We start from the raw sequence: 18340 nt of genomic DNA on the forward strand, positions 1-18340 counted from the left end.
CAAATATCAACCCATTGACTACAAACTGACATTTTTGCAATACTTCAAAATAAGTCAGAAACAAAATCTCCCATTGGACCAATACGTTTACAATGCAGATGTGTCATACACTCCCTCTTCTATGATATCTTACAATACGGTATGATTTTACTGTGGAAGTTTTAAAGATACAGAGCCCCAAATATCAACCCATTAACTGTGTAACCAATTTCTGTAGAACTGGCTGATTATGGCTGCTTTCACACCGTGGCGTTGGGGGCGTCGGTGGTAAAGCGCCACTATTTTTGTGGTGCTTTACTGTCATTTTAGCGGCGCTATTCAGCCACTAGCTGGGTGCTTTTAACCCCCCCCCCCCTCCGCTAGCAGCCGACAATAGGGGCGCTTTACCGCTCCTACAGCGCTGCAAAGATGCTGCTTGGAGGACTTTTTTTTTACTGTCCTGCAAGCACACCGCTCCAGTGTGAAAGCACTTGGGCTTTCACACTGGAGTGAGAGCAGAGGATCTTTACGAGTGCTATTTTCTCCAATCGCCTTTCAGGACAACCTTGGAGAGAGTGCAGCTCCGCCCCTTTTCCATGAAACACATGCAGAGTGTAAATCCCTCCTCTTCCACCATGGCTTCAGTTATTGTGTTTCCTCTGCCATGGCGGAAGTGCATGCTGGAACCAAGGGGGCTGCGCGGGGTGGAGGGGAAAGGGCTTACCTCTGATGTTTTTCTGCCTGGAGTGCAGGGACCATCCCAGCACCCCCCCCCCACTACAAATGGGGGGTGTTCCGGAGTCTCCAGTCTCTCCCAGCTCAGTGGAGCAGGAAGTCGAGGCGTTGGTGTACCCGGAGCCCCATGGATGGCTCAGGTGGCTGGGCGGCTCACCACCGTGGTTTGGCGGTATATTCCGCATTGTGCGGTTCCGGGTCCTAGCGGGCGGGTGAGGTCACGGCCAGTGAAGCGGCTTCCTGTATGGGCGTGGCCACAAGCAGTTCCGGTCGCTTGGAACTCAGAGGCCGAGGGGGCTGGTCTATTGACTGGTGATTCCGGCCATCGCTGATGACGCCGGAACCGGGAAATTTTAAAACAGAGGAGGTTTTACTCATCCCCCCCGCTGCTCTCTGCTAAAATGGACAAGAGATCATCAGCAACAGTGGAAACACACCCCAGGCATCGGTCAGGCCCAGGTAAGAGGGGCACAGTGGTGTCTTTATTCTTCTCCTTATGGGCCTATGCTGTGACTGTTTGTTTTATGTTCCTCCCTGTAGGGAGCCTGTTACTGCAGGGTCAGAGGTTACTTCTTCTCGGACCCTGCAGTTTGATGGTGCAGGTTTTCTATGTATGGGTTTCCCCCCTTCCTTTCCAAAACCCTGAAGAGACGGTTTCCTTTTGAAGACAGAGTCTGAAGTGTGGAATAAAAAACTGCGAGTAGATGCCGCTTTTTCACAAGTGTCCCGTCGCACAGATGTAGCCTTTGAGGACATGGGGGTGCTGAAGGATGCTACTTGGTCCAACTACTCAACATTTCTCTGACATTATAAGTTGACTTACTGTCCACTGCAGATCAAGCCTTCGGCAGGAAGGCACTGCAGACAGTAGTCCCACCCTAGGGTAAGTTTCTCGGTTATCCTCTCCAAGGTTGTCCTGAAAGGCGATTGAAGAAAGGCCTAGTTAGACTTGCCGGTGACTGTATTTCTAAGAGCCTTTCGGGACAACCACTATTTCCCTCCCTTTGTATCTTAGAAGTGGTTTAAAGTGTCAGTGTATCATGGTTGTTTTGTGGTTTTCTGTGCTTTGTTTTCCAGTATGTCAGGGACCACAATAACTGAAGCCATGGTGGAAGAGGAGGGATTTAAAGGCTGCATGTGTTTCCTGGAAAAGGGGCGGAGCTGCGCTCTCTCCAAGATTATCCTGAAAGGCTCTTAGAAATACCGTCACCGGTAAGTCTAACTAGGCCTTTTAGCGCTATAGCGCCTCAGTGTGAAAGCAGCCTTACTGCTACGTACATTTTTCAGTACCATTCGTTTTTTTTTTTTGCCATTTTTTTAATACCAGTGTTAATTTTGACCGCAAATTTTCATTTAGTTTTGACTAAAATGCCATTTAGTTTTAGTCATATTTTAATATTCTGAATTGTTTTAGTCGACTAAAAAACATAAGATTTTAGTCAACTAAATCTATAGTAGATTTAATCAACTAAAGTGTAATGGCCGAGATGACATACCTGTAGGGTTGCCACCCATCTGGGTTTCATCCGGACAGTCTGGGTTTGGAGTTGGGTACCCCGGTTTGAGGCTGTCTGAAACCTGGACACCCGACTCAGTCAGGACCGGGTGGCAACCTTTAATGAACTCAGTGCGGCTGGTCATTGCGGAACTGCAGGGCAGCCAGTGACGGGTGTGTGCACTGTGCTAGCACACAGGGCACTCAGTCCGTGACCCCCTGTTGGCCAGGAGCCGGTCTGGAGGGGGTCGCGGAGTGTGTGCCCTGTGCGCTGGCACAGTGTACATACCTGTTACGGGCAGCCCTGCAGTTCTGCAATGATCCGCCCTACTGAATTCACATCAGTGTGGTCGTTCATTAAAGGTTGCTACCCGGTCCCAGTTGAAACGGGTGCCTGGGTTTCATTAGGTATTTTAGGTACATTGGGTCCCTATAGTAAATAGATATTTGTTCAGTATACATTATGCTGAATAAATATCTATTTACTATAAGGATTGAAAATACCTAATGTTGATTGAAAGAGTTCAGTTACACTTTAACCCCTTCTCATCTGACGGCTACAGCACAGGCTTGCTTTACCGAGAGGGCATCCATGAACATCCTCCTGTGATCCTGCTGACTGTGTGCCCTGCTCTGATCGCTTCAGACTCAGCTGATCACAAATTGGGGTAAAGTTCCAATCACAGCAGCCATTTACCACGTGATCAGCTGTGTCCAATGACAGTTGATCACAATGTAAACGCAAGCCGATTTATTGGCTTTCCTTTCCTCATGCTAGCAGCATGAGGAGGGCAGAAGAGCCTGTAACCGGCTTGTGTTAAAGGGACATCTACACTGATGATCAGGGCAAACCCAATAGTGCCTACCGGTGCTGCCAATCAGTGTCACCTATCAGTGCTGCCTGTCATTGGCCTTCAGTAGTGCCCATCAGTGCAGCCTCATCAGTGCACATCAGTGAAGGAGAAAAATTGCCTGTACTTTAAATCAAACCTATGAAAAATGTTTTTTTTTGTTTTTGTTTTTTTGTTTTTTTTTTTCAAAATTTTCGGTCTTTTTTTCGTTTGTTTAGCAAAAAATAAAAAAATCCAGTGGTGATTAAATACCACCAAAAGAAAGCTCTATCTGTATGAAAAAAAATGCTAAATTTGGGTACAGTGTAGCATGACCGTGCAATTGTCATTTAAAGTGCTACAGTGCTGAAAATTGGCCTGGGCAGGATGGGTGTAAAAGTAGGCAAGTGGTTAAAGTGTTCCTGCACCCTGTCCACCATCTTGACCCCCCCGCCCCTCCTTTCTTCTCCCCAAATCACACTTTTTAAATGTATTCCCTTTTTGTCTGAGGAATTCTCCATTGCATTTTCTGGATGCTCACCTAGGCAAGCATATTTCTCCTGCCCACAGACTTTGGGGATACCCACATTGCTCATCCCAGGGGGCCACCGATTACTCTACTGCACATACAATGCGTCATCAGGGTGGCGGCTTTCTGTTCCTAGTACTTGCAGCCAGCCCCCCAATGACATGCCACATACCCGTCAGGAGACTGGATACCATCACAGAAGAAGATGGCGGCGTGGGACCTGGTGAGCAGCAGAGGCACGGTTAAGCCTTACAGAACACCACTGGGTGAGTGGGTATATTTTTATTTTTTATTTTTTTTGTAGATTTCTCAGCAAAAAAAAGGTATGAGATGCGGTTATGAATTTCCTCTTTCAGGTTAGTGTACAAATTCTGCATCTGTTGAGATGAATGAACTCCTGTCCATGTATGAGAGTAACATCAACTCGGCCCAGTCAACCAAAACAGCTGTAGGTGTCAGCGGCCGGTGAGTGATCTCTGGGACACCGCAGTGCTGGGGCAGAGGTTAGTTCTACTGCCCGTAGGACTTCATCTGACGTCGTGGACTAAGTCCACGACGTCAGATGAAGTCCTACGGGCACCATCGGTGCCTGTCTGGGCTCTCCAGTTACATGGTGTCGGGTTACCACAGAGCTTGCCGAAGACTAGACTCTATGATCCTGGGAGGCCGAAAAGCGACGTCATGACAACGGATGTTTACATTTCTTTTGATAGGAATAAAAGCGATCAAAAAAATAAATAATAATTAAAAGGACAGTGTTAAAAAAAAATAAAAATATATGTATATTTTTTAAAGTGCTCCTGTCCCCCCAGTGCTTGCACGCAGAAGCAAACGCATATGTAAACGGTGTTCGCACCACATGTGAGGTAACGGTGAGAAAGTTATAGTGAGAGCAATCATTTTAACTCCAGACATCTTCTCCAACTCTAAACTGATAACCCGTAAAAAAATGTTAAAGTGTCACCTATGGAGATTTTTAAGTACTGAAGTTTGGCACCATTCCACGAGCATGTACAATTTTAAAGCGTGACGTGTTTGGCATTTATTTACTTGGTTTAACATAATCTTTTATATTTTACCAAAATTTGGGTTATTTATTATGTTTTTTTGCATTCAAATTCATTAAAGGGTGTTTTAAAAAAAAATAAACTAGCGCTTGAAAAATCGCTGCGCAAATACTCTATTACATAACAATGACCACCATTTTATTCTCTAGGGTCTCCGCTAAAAAAAAAATATATATATATATATATATATATATATATATATATATATATATATATATATATATATATATATACTGATTTTTACATATACAGTATCTCACAAAAGTGAGTACACCCCTCACGTTTTTGTAAATATTTTATTAGATCTTTTCATGTAACAACACTGAAGAAATAACACTTTGTTAAAATGTAAAGTAGTGAGTGTACAACTTGTATAACAGTGTCAATTTGCTGTCCCCTCAAAATGTTTTTTGGCAACAAAAGTGAGTACACACCTAAGTGAAAATGTCCAAATTGGCCCAAAGTATCAATATTTTGTGTGGCCACCATTATTTTCCAGCACTGCCCTAACCCTCTTGGGCATGGAGTTCCCCAGAGCTTCACAAGTTGCCACTGGAGTCCTCTTCCACTCCTCCATGATGACGTCACGGAGCTGGTGGATGTTAGAGACCTTGCGCTCCTCCACCTTCCATTTGAGGATGCCCCACAAATTCTCAATAGGGTTTTGGTCTGGGGACATGCTTGGCCAGTCCATCACCTTCACCCTCAGCTTTTTAGCAAGGCAGTGGTCGTCTTGGAGGTGTGTTGTTTGGGTCGTTATCATGTTGCAATACTGTCCTGCGGCCCAGTCTCTGAATGGAGGGGATCATTCTCTGCTTCAGTATGTCACAGTATATGCTGGCATTCATGGTTCTCTCAATGAACTGTAGGTCCCCAGTGCCGGCAGCACTCATTCAGCCCCAGACCTTGACACTCCCACCACCATGCTTGACTGTAGTTTATCTTGGTCTCATCAGACCACAGGACATGGTTCCAGAAATCCATGTTCCTAGTCTACTTTTCATCAGCAAACTGTTTGCAGGCTTTCTTGTGCATCATCTTTAGAAGAGGCTTCCTTCTGGGACGACAGCCATGCAGATCAATTTAATGCAGTGTGCGGCGTATGGTCTGAGCACTAACAGGCTGACCCCCCCCCCCCCCCCACCCCTTCAACTTCTGCAGCAATGCTGGCAGCACTAATACATCTATTTCCCAAAGACAGCCTCCAGATAAAACGCTGAGCGCGTTCACTCAATTTCTTTGGTTGACCATGGCAAGGCCTGTTCTGAGTGGAACCTGTCCTGTTAAACCGCTGTATGGTTTTGGCCACCGTGCTGCAGCTCAGTTTCATGGTCTTGGCAATCTTCTTAAAACCTAGGCCATCTTTATGTAGAGAAACAATTCTTTTTTTTTTTTTTTTTTTGTTCTTTGCCATGTTGGACTTCCGGTGACCAGTATAAGAGAGTGAGGGCGATAACGCACCTGTTACTCATACACCTGAGACCTTGTAACACTAACGAGTTACATGACACCAGGGAGGGAAAATTACTAATTGGGCCCAATTTGGACATTTTCACTTAGGGGTGTACTCACTTTTGTTGCCAGCAGTTTAGACATTCATGGCTGTGTTGAGTTATTTTGAGGGGCAGCAAATCTACACTGTTATACAAGCCATATACTCACTACTTTTACATTGTAGCAAAGTGTCATTTCTTCAGTGTTTTCACATGAAAAGATATAATATTTACAAAAATGTGATTGGTGTACTCACATTTGTGAGCTACTGTAGGAGAGAAATGTCACAATTGGCCTGGGTGGGAGCTGGTTAAGGAATACAGGGCAGACCCCCTCCCCCTCAGCTAACTACAGTAATAATACATTTGCTGCTGAAAATATGGCAACATGGTCATAGTTGCCCACCTCTTACTTTTTATATTTAAGATTCCGTAGCTCTATGCCCCACTCATTATTACACCACGCTGTCTTTTTAACTTCTTGCATCAACAGTGATAAGCCTCTTCTTTCATTATTCTTGGGGCTGGACTGCCAGAGACTTCAGCGCCAGATCTTGTGCATGCACCTGAGATGCGGCATGGCTTGTGACTGTTTAGCTTTGCTGAGTAACAACTTGTGTAGAAAATTAACAATGAGAACATTTTTCAAGATCTTGCTCTTAAGCCCCTTTCAGACTGGGGCGTCGGCAGTAAAGCTCCGCTATTTTTAGTGGCGCTTTACCGTTGTATTTGCAGGGGTATTCGGCTGGTAGCGGGGCGTTTTTAACCCCCGCTACCGGACAAAAAAGGGTTAAAACCACCCGTGGTATAACCGCGCTGCCCCATTGATTTCAATGGGCAGGAGAGGTGGAAGAGCGGTATACACACCGCTCCTTCAGCGCTCCAATGATGCTGCTAGCAGGATTTTTTTTTTTTACCGTCCTGCCAGTGCACCGCTCCAGTGTGAAAGCCCTCGGGCTTTCACACTGAAGAGACAGGAGCGGCTCTTTCACGGTGCTTTGCAGGCGCTATTTTTAGCGTTGTAGCGCCTGCAAAATGCCCCAGTGTGAAAGGGGTCTTAAAGAACTACCCGTAAAGCTGGCCATATATTATACATTTTTTTTTTTTTTTTCTTTTCATTCAATTTTCTTTAGATTTACCTTCAATTATGTAGTGCAAGGGCCTTCCTGATTGCATACAAATTGAAAGTGTTTAGGTTTGACCTCATATATTATATGGTTTTGGTACATCTAAGCCTAAGGCACTGGTGACATCTGGGACGCTCTGTAGAAGGAAGTTACCAGCACTTCAGTCAGCCTTTAAAGCAGATCTATACTCTCCTCCACTACAGTAGTACACTGTCCAGGAGCTCCCTGCCGGACACTGACCTCAGCTGGTCCTCTTCTGGGTTACGTTCACCAGCCATGTTGATTGGCCAGGCCAAGATAATGTCACTCCTGCACATGTGTGGGAAGTCATCTCGACAGATGCTGAAATCGTATACTGAGCTGTGTGTGCACAGCTTTGTACAGTGTCAACATGCAGGTAAGAATACTTTAGTGCTTACATCCTTATAGACCTTCTCAGGTCTAAAATTAATATTGAGCAGATCTAAAGGATAAGTTCACCTTTTAAAGTGGAGTTCCACCTAAAAGTGGAACTTCCACTCATCGGATTCCTCCCCCCCTCCGGTGTCACAGTTGGCACCTTTCAGGGGGGAGGGGGGTGCAGATACCTGTATATTACAGGTATCTGTACCCCCTTCCGGCATAGATAGCCGCAGAATCTGTGGTTATTTACGCCACTTCCTGCTCCCTCCCCGCTGTTTGCTGGGAAACACACGGGTCCCAGCGACAGCAGGGACCATTCGTATTGCGCTGCCCGACTCGCGCATGCGCAGTAGGGAACCGGGAAGTGTAGCCGCACGGCTTCACTTCCTGATTCCCTTACCGAAGATGGAGGCGGCAGCACCCGAGGACGGAGAGACGGTTCGGCCTCGGGTGCCGACATTGCGGGCGCCCTGGACAGTGTCCATGTTTTAAAAGGCAGCAGCTGCAGTATTTGTAGCTGCTGACTTTTAAAAAAAAAAACATTTCGGCGGAGCTCCGCTTTAAGAACATGTCAGGGCTCATGCACACTGCAGTCAAAAAAAAAAAAATTGCTTTTGCAGGCATATGACTTTTTTATTTCAGCTTGAAGAAGCGTGTACTTTTTTGGGCTCTTTTTTGCGCGTTTTTATTGAGCTTAAAGCGGAGTTCCACCCAAAAGTGAAACTTCCGCTTTAAGTACTCCTCGCCCCCTGACATGCCACAATTGGCATGTCATTTTTTTTTGGTACCTGGTTTGGAGTGGGCCTTCTGGCCACCTAGGCGGCCCCTTCCTCCCGGCAATGTTCTGGGACATGTCACAGGTCCCAGAACATTGCCTGGCCATTGACAGAGTGCGGCTCGCGCATGTGCAGTGCACACCCGGCTGTGAAGCTGCAAACTGCCACAGCCGGGCGCCCACACTCACAGTGTCGGCGCCGCGAAGAGCAGGGGGAGAGAACGGAGGCTTCGGGTGGCTGCATCGCTGGACCGTGGGAAAGGCGAGTGTCTGTTTATTAAAAGTCAGCAGCTATACTTTTTGTAGCTGCTCCAAAAAACCCAAAAGCCTGTAGGAGCCGCTTCTTTGAGCTGCAGTGTGCACAAGACCTCCCATATTCCCCTGCTCTCTCTCTCTCTGTGACAGCAGTACAGGGAGAAGTTCCCCGTACCAACTGTCACTTTTTGAAAACGGCACAGCCGTGCGGGCTTCCGCCCACATGGCCGCATTATTTATTCACAGAGTTCTATGTATGAATGAACTACAAGCACCGACATCCTTTGTGACTGTTGGCTTGTAGTTCTCAATGAACTACCATGCCAATGTTAAGCGCTCTGGTAGTTCATTGATTCTTGCGATGTATGAGCAGCCAGATTACACTGACAGTCTGCAGGAGACTTGCATGGCATTAGCAATCTGATGATCGCTGGTGCAATGGTTTCCAGGTTCCAAAAAAAAAATAAAAAATGTGCATTTCTTTTTAAACTGAACTTATCCTTTAAGTTTGGTCCTCCACAACAGTCCCAATTTCTCATGTGGCCCTCTTGGGAAAAGTAATTGCCCAACCCTGCACTGGTAGAATTTCAGTTAACATTTCCTGTTTGTTTCTAATCATTCATGAACTCAAGTCTTGTATTTAGCCCCATGGCTTGCTAAGTATACACGTAAAGGCAGCATTAGCTATAATAGTTCCTTGCTGGGTTTCGTAACACTGACTGTCATCCTTCACTTCTATGTGGATAGTTGTAGCGGGAGGACGGTTTCATTGTGTGTGACATAATATCTAGTTTAGTGGTCTCAGCACCTAGGATTACATGTGCAGATTCAGTTGTGGAGCCTTGCTATGAATTCCATGACACAGCTTTTCAAACTAATGTGGGAAATGTTTTCGAACATTCCCAAATAGCTTTGTAGGGAGGTACAAGTTAGAGGGTGTGATTTTGCTTTATGTTTTTGTTAGAGTAATCAGAGGCTTCATTTCTATTTGGCATCCTGGATTTTAAACATTACTGCTATGTGATTGGTTACTGTGGACACCACCTCCTATCTAATTTTATCTTTTTTTTTTTTTCATGTTTACATAATGGGCCTTTGAGAGGTTAGTACATGGTTTCATAATTAAATACATGGTCCTGCTGAAGTAACTGCGGTTGTGTAACCACTTCTGCATGTGACAGAAGAATCTTGTTATGGGCAGTTTATAAATCAACAACGTAAGTCTTTGCTCATATTACCAGGAACAAACAATCACTCTTCACTGTCTAATGTCACCTTGACGGCGAATACTTTCTGTAACTATTCTCTTAGGAATTCCACCGCATCGAGCTTGACCTCTGTATGAAATTTAGACGTTACCGATGCTTGAGCAAAGGTCTGTTCACACTTATGCACATTTTTCCTTTTGTGTGCTTGTTGTGCATCCATGGGCCAAAAACACACCTGCTTTATTTTTGTACAGCACTGAATGGCATGTGTGGTTGTTTTGGCCGTATATTTGTTGAGGTTGTCCTTAAAAAGGAATTCCAATGCACTACAACACAGTTTAAAATCGGACATGCATCATCTAATTTTTTTTTTTTTATTTTTGATTCAGCATACCACAAGGCATGGTATATGCATACGTCGTGGTGCAGGTTCGTTGAAGCGCCGTTCAGAATAAATGGCATTATATTGCTTCATGTTGGGTTAACATGCATTGTACCTCAGGTTAGTGCAATGTTTAGGTGTCACAAGGCTTTTAAAGTAAAACTCCAGTTTTGCTAAGGAAAAAAAATCACTCCAGTGTATTCTAGATATGTACTGATTTTAGCAAAACTTATTGCAGATCCTCAACTGTTTCTGTTTTGGAGATGGTAAAGTATGCCTTGTCAGAACTTTCTAAAACTGATTACTTTTATAGAAGGATTTGACTTGACCATAACCACTACCTCAGGTTTGTAAAAAGAAAACATGCTGATTGCAGATTGCCATGAATAGTGGGATATTTAATTAATTTATTGCATTTATTATACTTGTGGGGTGACCTGGTTGTTCTATGACTGGGCTTATTTACTGGACACTTACCTTATATGGCTGATTGATGTACAATCCTTTATATCTCATCTCTTTATTAGTATCTTTAAAGGTGAGATCTTTCATTTCTAGTGGGTTCAATAATTGCCTAATTTTCTCAAATTTGATTGACCACATATACTGTAACTTCACTTTCCAACCTCTGCATTGACCACCTGGTTTACTGTATTCTTCGGGATGCTTTATTGTGACTTCTCCTAAATTGGTCTGTGGACATTGGTTTTCCTTGACTTGCTTCTCACTGCAATGGACTTTGGCCTTGTTTTAGTGTTTCTTTTGCATGCTTTTCCATCTGTTTCAATCTGCTTTTAGTAGTATGTTGACGCTATCTTTTAGAAATCAACAATTTTAATTGTCACCCAGTTATCCGCCTTAATTATTTATTTTATTTATTTATTTCAGGTACTTATAGCGCCGTCAATTGTACGCAGCGCTTTACATATACATTGTATATTCACATCAGTCCCTACCCTCAAGGAGCTTACAATCTAAGGTCCCTAACTCACATTCATACATACTAGGGACAATTTAGACAGGATCCAATTAACCTACCAGCATGTCTTTGGAGTGTGGGAGGAAACCGGAGTAACCGGAGGAAACCCACACAGGAACAGGGAGAACATGCAAACTCCAGGCAGGTAGCGTCGTGGTTGGGATTTGAACCAGCGACCCTTCTTACTGCTAGGCGAGAGTGCTACCCACTACACCACTGTGCTGCCCGTATTATACAATTTTCTTATTCAATTTCCCTTTAGATTTACCTTCAACTATGTAGTACAAGGGCCTCTCTGACTGCATACAAATTGAAAGTGTTTAGGTTTGACTTCATATTATATGGTTTGGTAAATCTAAAGGAAAATTGTACAAAAACATTTGTATAATGTATGGCCAGCCGAGTTTCTTTTTCTGGTAAATACTATAAATAAATTGACATTTTCATTATTGCATGTGGTATTCGGATGCATGACCCAAATGTTGCGTGCAATATCCTTTAGTGAATTGAGCCCCTTAGCTCTTTTAATGAAGGGACTGCAAGGAATTTTGAAGGCTATTACTGTGCCTTTTTTTTTCCCTGTGTTTTTGGAACTGTCATATTGGGCTATTAGACGCATTGATTTTATTTACATTCAGCCTGTCTGTAGCCTGTTCTGTGCAGTGCAGATAGCAACATAACTGTAGAACCCCCCCCCCCACGAAAAAATTAAGTCAGCAGCTAAATACTGTAGCTGCTGACTTTTTAATATTAGGACACTTACCTGTCCAGGGTTCCTGCGGTGTTGGCACCCCAGCTGATTTTCAGATCAGCTGTCAGGTGCTGCCACCACCATTCCAGGTAAGGGAAACGCTTTACAGCCAGTTCCCTACTGCGCATGAGCGAAACGCTTGCGCTTTCTAATTGGTCCGGTGGCGGAGGAGGGGGGCCAAACTCCCGAGCTGCGGCGCCGTCTCCGGAAGTGGGGAAAGGTACCCCCCACCCAAAAGGTGCCAAATGTGTCTCTGGAGGGGGGGGGGGGGGGAGACGGATAAGTGGAAGTTCCACTTTTGGGTGGAACTCCGTTTTAACAGAGGAAATGGAAGACATAGATGTTCCTCTGGACGTTCTTTCTGGAGTCCTATGGATGGTGAATGGGCAGGTAAAAGGGGGGGGTGACGCGAACAAAAGCTTGCATGGTGTTCCCAGATTTGTTTTATAGAAATGGTTTGTTTTTAAAGGTACAGTAATCATTTTAATTGACTTTTTATTTCCTCCAATAATTCTTACAGCACTTAATCATCTAGTCACTGTTAATATGGAATCAGTTTAGTTGCACTATTTTCCTAATCCTTTGCCTCTTCTATTGACCTGTTCTGTAGGCATGTTGATTGCTTGTCGTGCTGTCTGCTGCTTTGGGAATGGCGCTCAGTTGCTGAAGACAGTTCATTCCTCTCGCTTCCTCAGGTTTTCCACTGCAGGAGTATGTATTGTCTCGTACATTCCGATAGAACGAATGTTTAATTGATTCTGGCATTGCCGGTGTTGATAGAATATAATGCAAGGTTATTTTTGGAAGTACAATTGCATCCTCAATGAGCACTCGAACATTTCACAATGTTTATGGTTGCTTGCAGATATTTTTTTATTGTTTTTGTAGAATTCTTTATGCCTTATTTTAACCTAAAAAACCAAGGAGCCTCTTCCAAACATTGGCAGTAATGCTGTGCGGAAAGAACTTATTTTACTCTTTGTTGATTTTTGATTAATACTTGCTGTTTTTTTTAATCTAAATATACACAAATATGTGCTCATTTTAGCCAAAACTGCACTAGAGATTCAACAAATACAAGCTTGGATTCAAATGGGTTGCAAATCATTACAAATGCTATTGGGTTGTTGTCTTATCAAAATGTAGGACGACACATGGCTAATAAGGTCCATGGCTTTTACAGCCTAAACAAATAAGTAAATGAGCACAAAAAAATGTACTGTTTGTGAACAAATAAACTATATTACATTTCCAAGAATCAGAATGTGTATAGTTTTTTGGCAGGGATTGTTTGGGACCTATTTGATAAAAACATCATGACATGGATTGGAACAGTGATAAGCAAGCTGAATATTTTTTAGGGCAAACATAATGTCCTCATTCTCCCTTTTTAAATGCAGAACTAAACTGTATGTAAGCACCACAAACTGAAAATGCTATTTAATTCATTTTTAATATGCAAAGTAGACTCACCCATCCGTCCATGTCTCTCTATGCTTTATTTTGTTGAAAGATCGCTTTGAACACCCCCCCCCCCCCCACCCCCAGCATTTCTAGCTGCAGCCATCTTGAGTAAGGGCAAATGATTAAAGTGGGGTTCCACCCAAAAAAACAAAAATACATTAAAAATCCTAAAAAACAAAAACAAAAAAAATTTGGATTTTTTTTTAACTTGCCTCTAACTGCCTGTTGCTAAGGGGTCCCTCGTAGTCTGCCCCTTCCAGTGCCTGGGCTGGTGACATCACTTCCCCCTCGGCACAGGAAGGGCTCCACTCTGCTCCCTCGCCGCTGTCAATCATCTGGGACCCATTACAGGTCCCAGGTGACTGAGCGGCCAATCACGGCGCGCGGCGCCGCTCGCGCATGCACAGTGGGTGCCAGGCTGTGAAGCCACAGCCTGGCGTCCACAGTTGCAATGCCGGCACCGCTGAACGGAGGGGGAGACGAGCGGGGCTTCGATCCCACGCATCGCTGGACCCAGGGACAGGTAAGTGTCCAATTAAAAGTCAGCAGCTGCAGTATTTGTAGCTGCTGACTTTTTTAATTTTTTTTTTTTTTTTTTACCCGACCCCCTGGGTGGAACTCCTCTTTAATGTAGCATTTACTCCCTGGAATCTATCTGCCATTAGCTCAGACATGCAGGTGTTCTGACAAAATGTCGAACTTGACAGAATATCGAACCACGTACCTTCCTGTGATGTGGAATCAGCTGTTGCAGAAAACCACACATACTGTGCATGCACACCGCGTCATCTGTGCAGTGCATCATCGCTGACGTCAGGACACTGCATGTCAAATTTGTTGACCGACGGCCATCTAGCTACACTCCCCACTCAGTCGTACTGAGCCTGCAGTCAGAAGGTGGCAGCGGACATATGCAAATTCATAGGTAATGCCTTCTAGCTTTCAACTCTGCTGGAAAGAAATATAATTGTAAATATAAAAGTTTATAAAACTCAGAACAATGTTTGTTTTGTGTTTTTTTTTTTTTTTTTTTTTTGCACAAACAATTTTTTTCCCAGTCTGCTATATGTGAATACATTCCCAATCTCTTATGCCCTGTACACACGGTCGGATTTTCCGACGGAGAAAGTGCGATCGGATTGTGTTGTCGGAAATTTCAATCGTGTGTGGGCTCCATCTGACTTTTTCCATCGGAAATTCCAACACACAAAGTTTGAGAGCAGGCTATAAAATTTTCCGACAACAAAATACGATCCTTTAAATTCTGATTGTGTGTAGACAAATCCGACGCACAAAGTGCCACGCATGCTCAGAATAAATTAAGAGACGAAAGCTTTTGGCTATTGCCCCGTTTATAGAACCGACGTACGTGTTTTACGTCACCGCGTACAGAACGATCGGATTTTCCGACAACTTTGTGCGACCATGTGTATGCAAGACAAGTTTGAGCCAACATCCATCGGAAAAAATACGATGGATTTTGTTGTCAGAATGTTCGTTCAATGTCCGATCGTGTGTACAGGGCATTTGTCTTTGTTCTGGTCCTCTTCATGTCATGTAAAGGTGCTTGTAGACACTAGAGGAGGGTTGTATGTACAGTATATGTAATATCAGCCCAATCCTGGGCTCCTTAGTCTACTAGCAACGTTCTACTCATGTTTTAGGTTTACTTATTTATTACATATTTATATAGCGCCATCAATTTACATAGTGCTTCACGTGTATATATTGCACATTCACATCAGTCTCTGCCCTCAAGGAGCTAACTATCTAAGGTTTAGCCAATGAAGTAGGATGGAATGCTGGAGATCTCTCATGGGAGGGTGGTGGGTGTTGCATTACTTTTCTAACGTGTACATTATTTTCTCTATTTTACTCTGATGTGCCTGTTGGCACTTCATTGACATGTCATTACATGTCTTTGGGTAACTAAAGGCAAAACCTTTTTTTTTTTTTTTTTTTTTTTGGGATAGAGTTGAGAGGGATTAGAACAGGATCGTATTGCTGACTGTGACCCCCCCCCCCCCCCCCCAGGGAGATTAACACTCACTATATGTCATGTTTACTATTATCATTAAAAGTTAACATAAAAGAAAATCCCAAATTTTGGGTTGTCCCCAGAACAGCAATAGAGGGGAAAACTTACCATGGGGACACTACTTCTGGTGACCTGGGCAGCCCCAATAAATTTCCTTAATTTGCAGTGATTTCCTCTCACTTCCTGATTTGACTATGGGACAGGAAGTGAATGAAGGAAATCTCCACAATGGGACACAGATGGCAAAAAAACTTAACAGAGGTTATACCCCTCCATTACGCTATCCAAAATGGAAAAAAAATGTTATGCTTTTGGTTATACTTTAAACTTTTCACTGATTTAGTAAAGTGGAGGCATAGTTTAGTGCAGTGGTCTCCAAACTTTGGCCCTTTACTTGCTTTTATCTGGCCCTTGGGGCACTATTCTCCACACCAATAGCAACAGTGGGGCTTAGCTCCCCCCATGGACACCGACAATGAGGCACTATTCTTCCCAATGACACCAATGATGGGGCGCTGTTCCTTCCACTGACAGCAATGATGGGGCTCTATTTCTCCCACTGATATCAATGATGTGGTACTATTCCTCCCACTGATATCAATGATGTGGTACTATTCCTCCCACTGACACCAATGGTAAGGCACTATTCCTCCCACTGACACCAATGATTGAGCACTATTCCTTCCACTAATACCAAAGATGGGGCACTATTTACTCTCACTGATGCCAGGACATTTTCTTCTCCCACTGGCCACAGTCCAGCCCCCTAAAGTTTAAAAAAAACAGTAAGCTGGCCCTTTTGTATATTAAGTTTGGAGACCCCTGGTTTAGTGAAATAACTTCATATAGTTTTTGATTTCTAACCTGCTTTCTAGAAATGCTTCTTCTGGCTTCTTTTGTTTTTCAGAGGAAATGCAACAAACTGACTTTTCCAAAATGCGATGACAGCATCCTCCTTGCTTTTATGTATGTGTATACTTCTGTTTTAAACAAAAAACAGAAACTTGAATACAGTGAAAAGTGGCATTGATAACACAATCAACGACAGGGAAGAAGCTGCACCACACATACAGTACATTAACCAGTATTGTACAAAGGTCCTAAATATTAAACATTCTTGATGAAAGGGATAGTTGCACAAGTGTAAATGGCTCTTGTATGATTTCTATTATGCCGAGCTTGGTATGAATTTTAATTTCCTTCTATGTCAGATGCTTCATTGTTTAGATTCTGTATTTCTATTAATAATTGCTTAGTCTGTCAGGTTCTGATTGTCTGAAGTTCTTTTCAAAGTTGCAGGTATAATATTTCAAGCATTTCTATGAATTTTGAAGTGCAGTAACATCCAATAATATATTTTAATCTTTTCACTTTCAGATTATGTCTTCAAGACACAGAAATACTAAACGGATTCAGGGAATTGACGGCAATGTATGGTAAGTGGTCACTTTGAAGAATGAATTCGGTAATGTCTCCTAAATGTTAATCTATTGATGAATTCAAAGACCGCTCATTGCTATGCCCTTTGAGCAGATCTTTCAGAAGTTGGAATAAATCTTCATACCGGACTGCCTTCTGAGATCTGTGGGAAGCTTTAGCATGGTTGTGGAAAAATACAATTAAGCATAACCTTACAACACTAATAAATGGCAGAAGGAATTCACTTTGATCAGTGACAGCTTGGCTGAAAAGCCTAGCCGGAGCTGTCACAGCTTCGGTGGCAGTAGGTGGTGACCAACCTGTGGGTTCGCAGACACTTGTGAAGGTCCCAACAAGACTTCTGCATGCCTTGCTTTACCCATAGCTGGAAAAAAATAGTTTTGGGGGCGAGTCTGACTTTCTGTTAGTAAAGCATTTTATGCTAATCTACTGTTTTGTTTTATTTCTGGCTCTCCTGAAGCACTGTTGACAAAGCCTCCTCCTGGGAAGGCGACATCACCAGTGTGTTCCACTGGTAACTTTTAGTTCATCCACAAGTTAGTACAAGAAATGGGGAAATGTAAAAAAAAAAAAAAAAAATCTGCACAGATTACATGGACATCATCTAGTAGTCACATTCAGTTGGACTTTTTCTGTAATGCTGAAGAGATTTTGGCTTGTCCAAGCTGCTTCTTCAGATCTAACGAATGTCGGGAAAATACCCCAACATTTTATATATACACAGGTAGCATCAACACCTTGACTGTAAAGTCTAAGGCAGCCTTTTTCAACCAGGGTGCCCAGGTGAAATGCCTAAAAATTGCCCCAAAATTGTATACAAGCCGGTGTGTGGATAAAGCCTGTCTTTTAGTTACTCAAAGCCACGGGTTTACATTGTACAGCATTGCAACCTTCTAGCTGCCGGTGTCCTAACGACCAATGGTGACATCAGTTCATTTGGAGGATGTCAGTCTCCTGTACAGCACCAAGAAATAAAGCGTTACTGGATCTACTGATTACCAATAAAATGCAGACCTGATCACGGATGTGGAAATACGGGGCAATTTAGGAAAAAGCGATCACAGATCATTTGGCTTAAGTATAAGTCACACAAAGGAGAATACAAAGACACCGAATTTCAAAAGAGCCAACTTCCCTAAACTACGAACCTTACTAGAAGGCATGAATTGGGATAAAATCTTAGGAACAAAGAACAGGGAGGAGAGATGAGTTTGCTTTAAGAGCATATTAAATAAGGGCATTAGCCAATGCATCCCATTGGGTAATGCATTTAATAGAGCGAACAAAAGTCCTGGATGGCTTAACTCCAATGTAAAAATGAATATAAAAGCAAAAGCTAAGGCCTTCAAAAAATACAAGGTTGAGGGATAATCATCAGCATTCAGGCTTTA

General features: G+C 43.3%; 1 protein-coding gene across 1 annotated transcript in view; it reads left to right on the forward strand.

Moving 5' to 3' along the window:
* Window positions 1-9963: 9963 nt before the first annotated feature.
* KYAT3 (kynurenine aminotransferase 3) overlaps window positions 9964-18340 on the forward strand; it is a 76108-nt gene continuing 67731 nt past the window's right edge. Inside the window, 3 exon segments of the mRNA XM_073593184.1 lie at window positions 9964-10062; window positions 12618-12718; window positions 16887-16945. Coding sequence (XP_073449285.1) covers window positions 10029-10062; window positions 12618-12718; window positions 16887-16945 — 194 coding nt within the window. The 5' untranslated portion in view covers window positions 9964-10028.

The sequence above is a fragment of the Aquarana catesbeiana genome, linkage group LG07, assembly GCF_042186555.1.
Source record: "Aquarana catesbeiana isolate 2022-GZ linkage group LG07, ASM4218655v1, whole genome shotgun sequence".
NCBI classification, from domain to species: domain Eukaryota; kingdom Metazoa; phylum Chordata; class Amphibia; order Anura; family Ranidae; genus Aquarana; species Aquarana catesbeiana.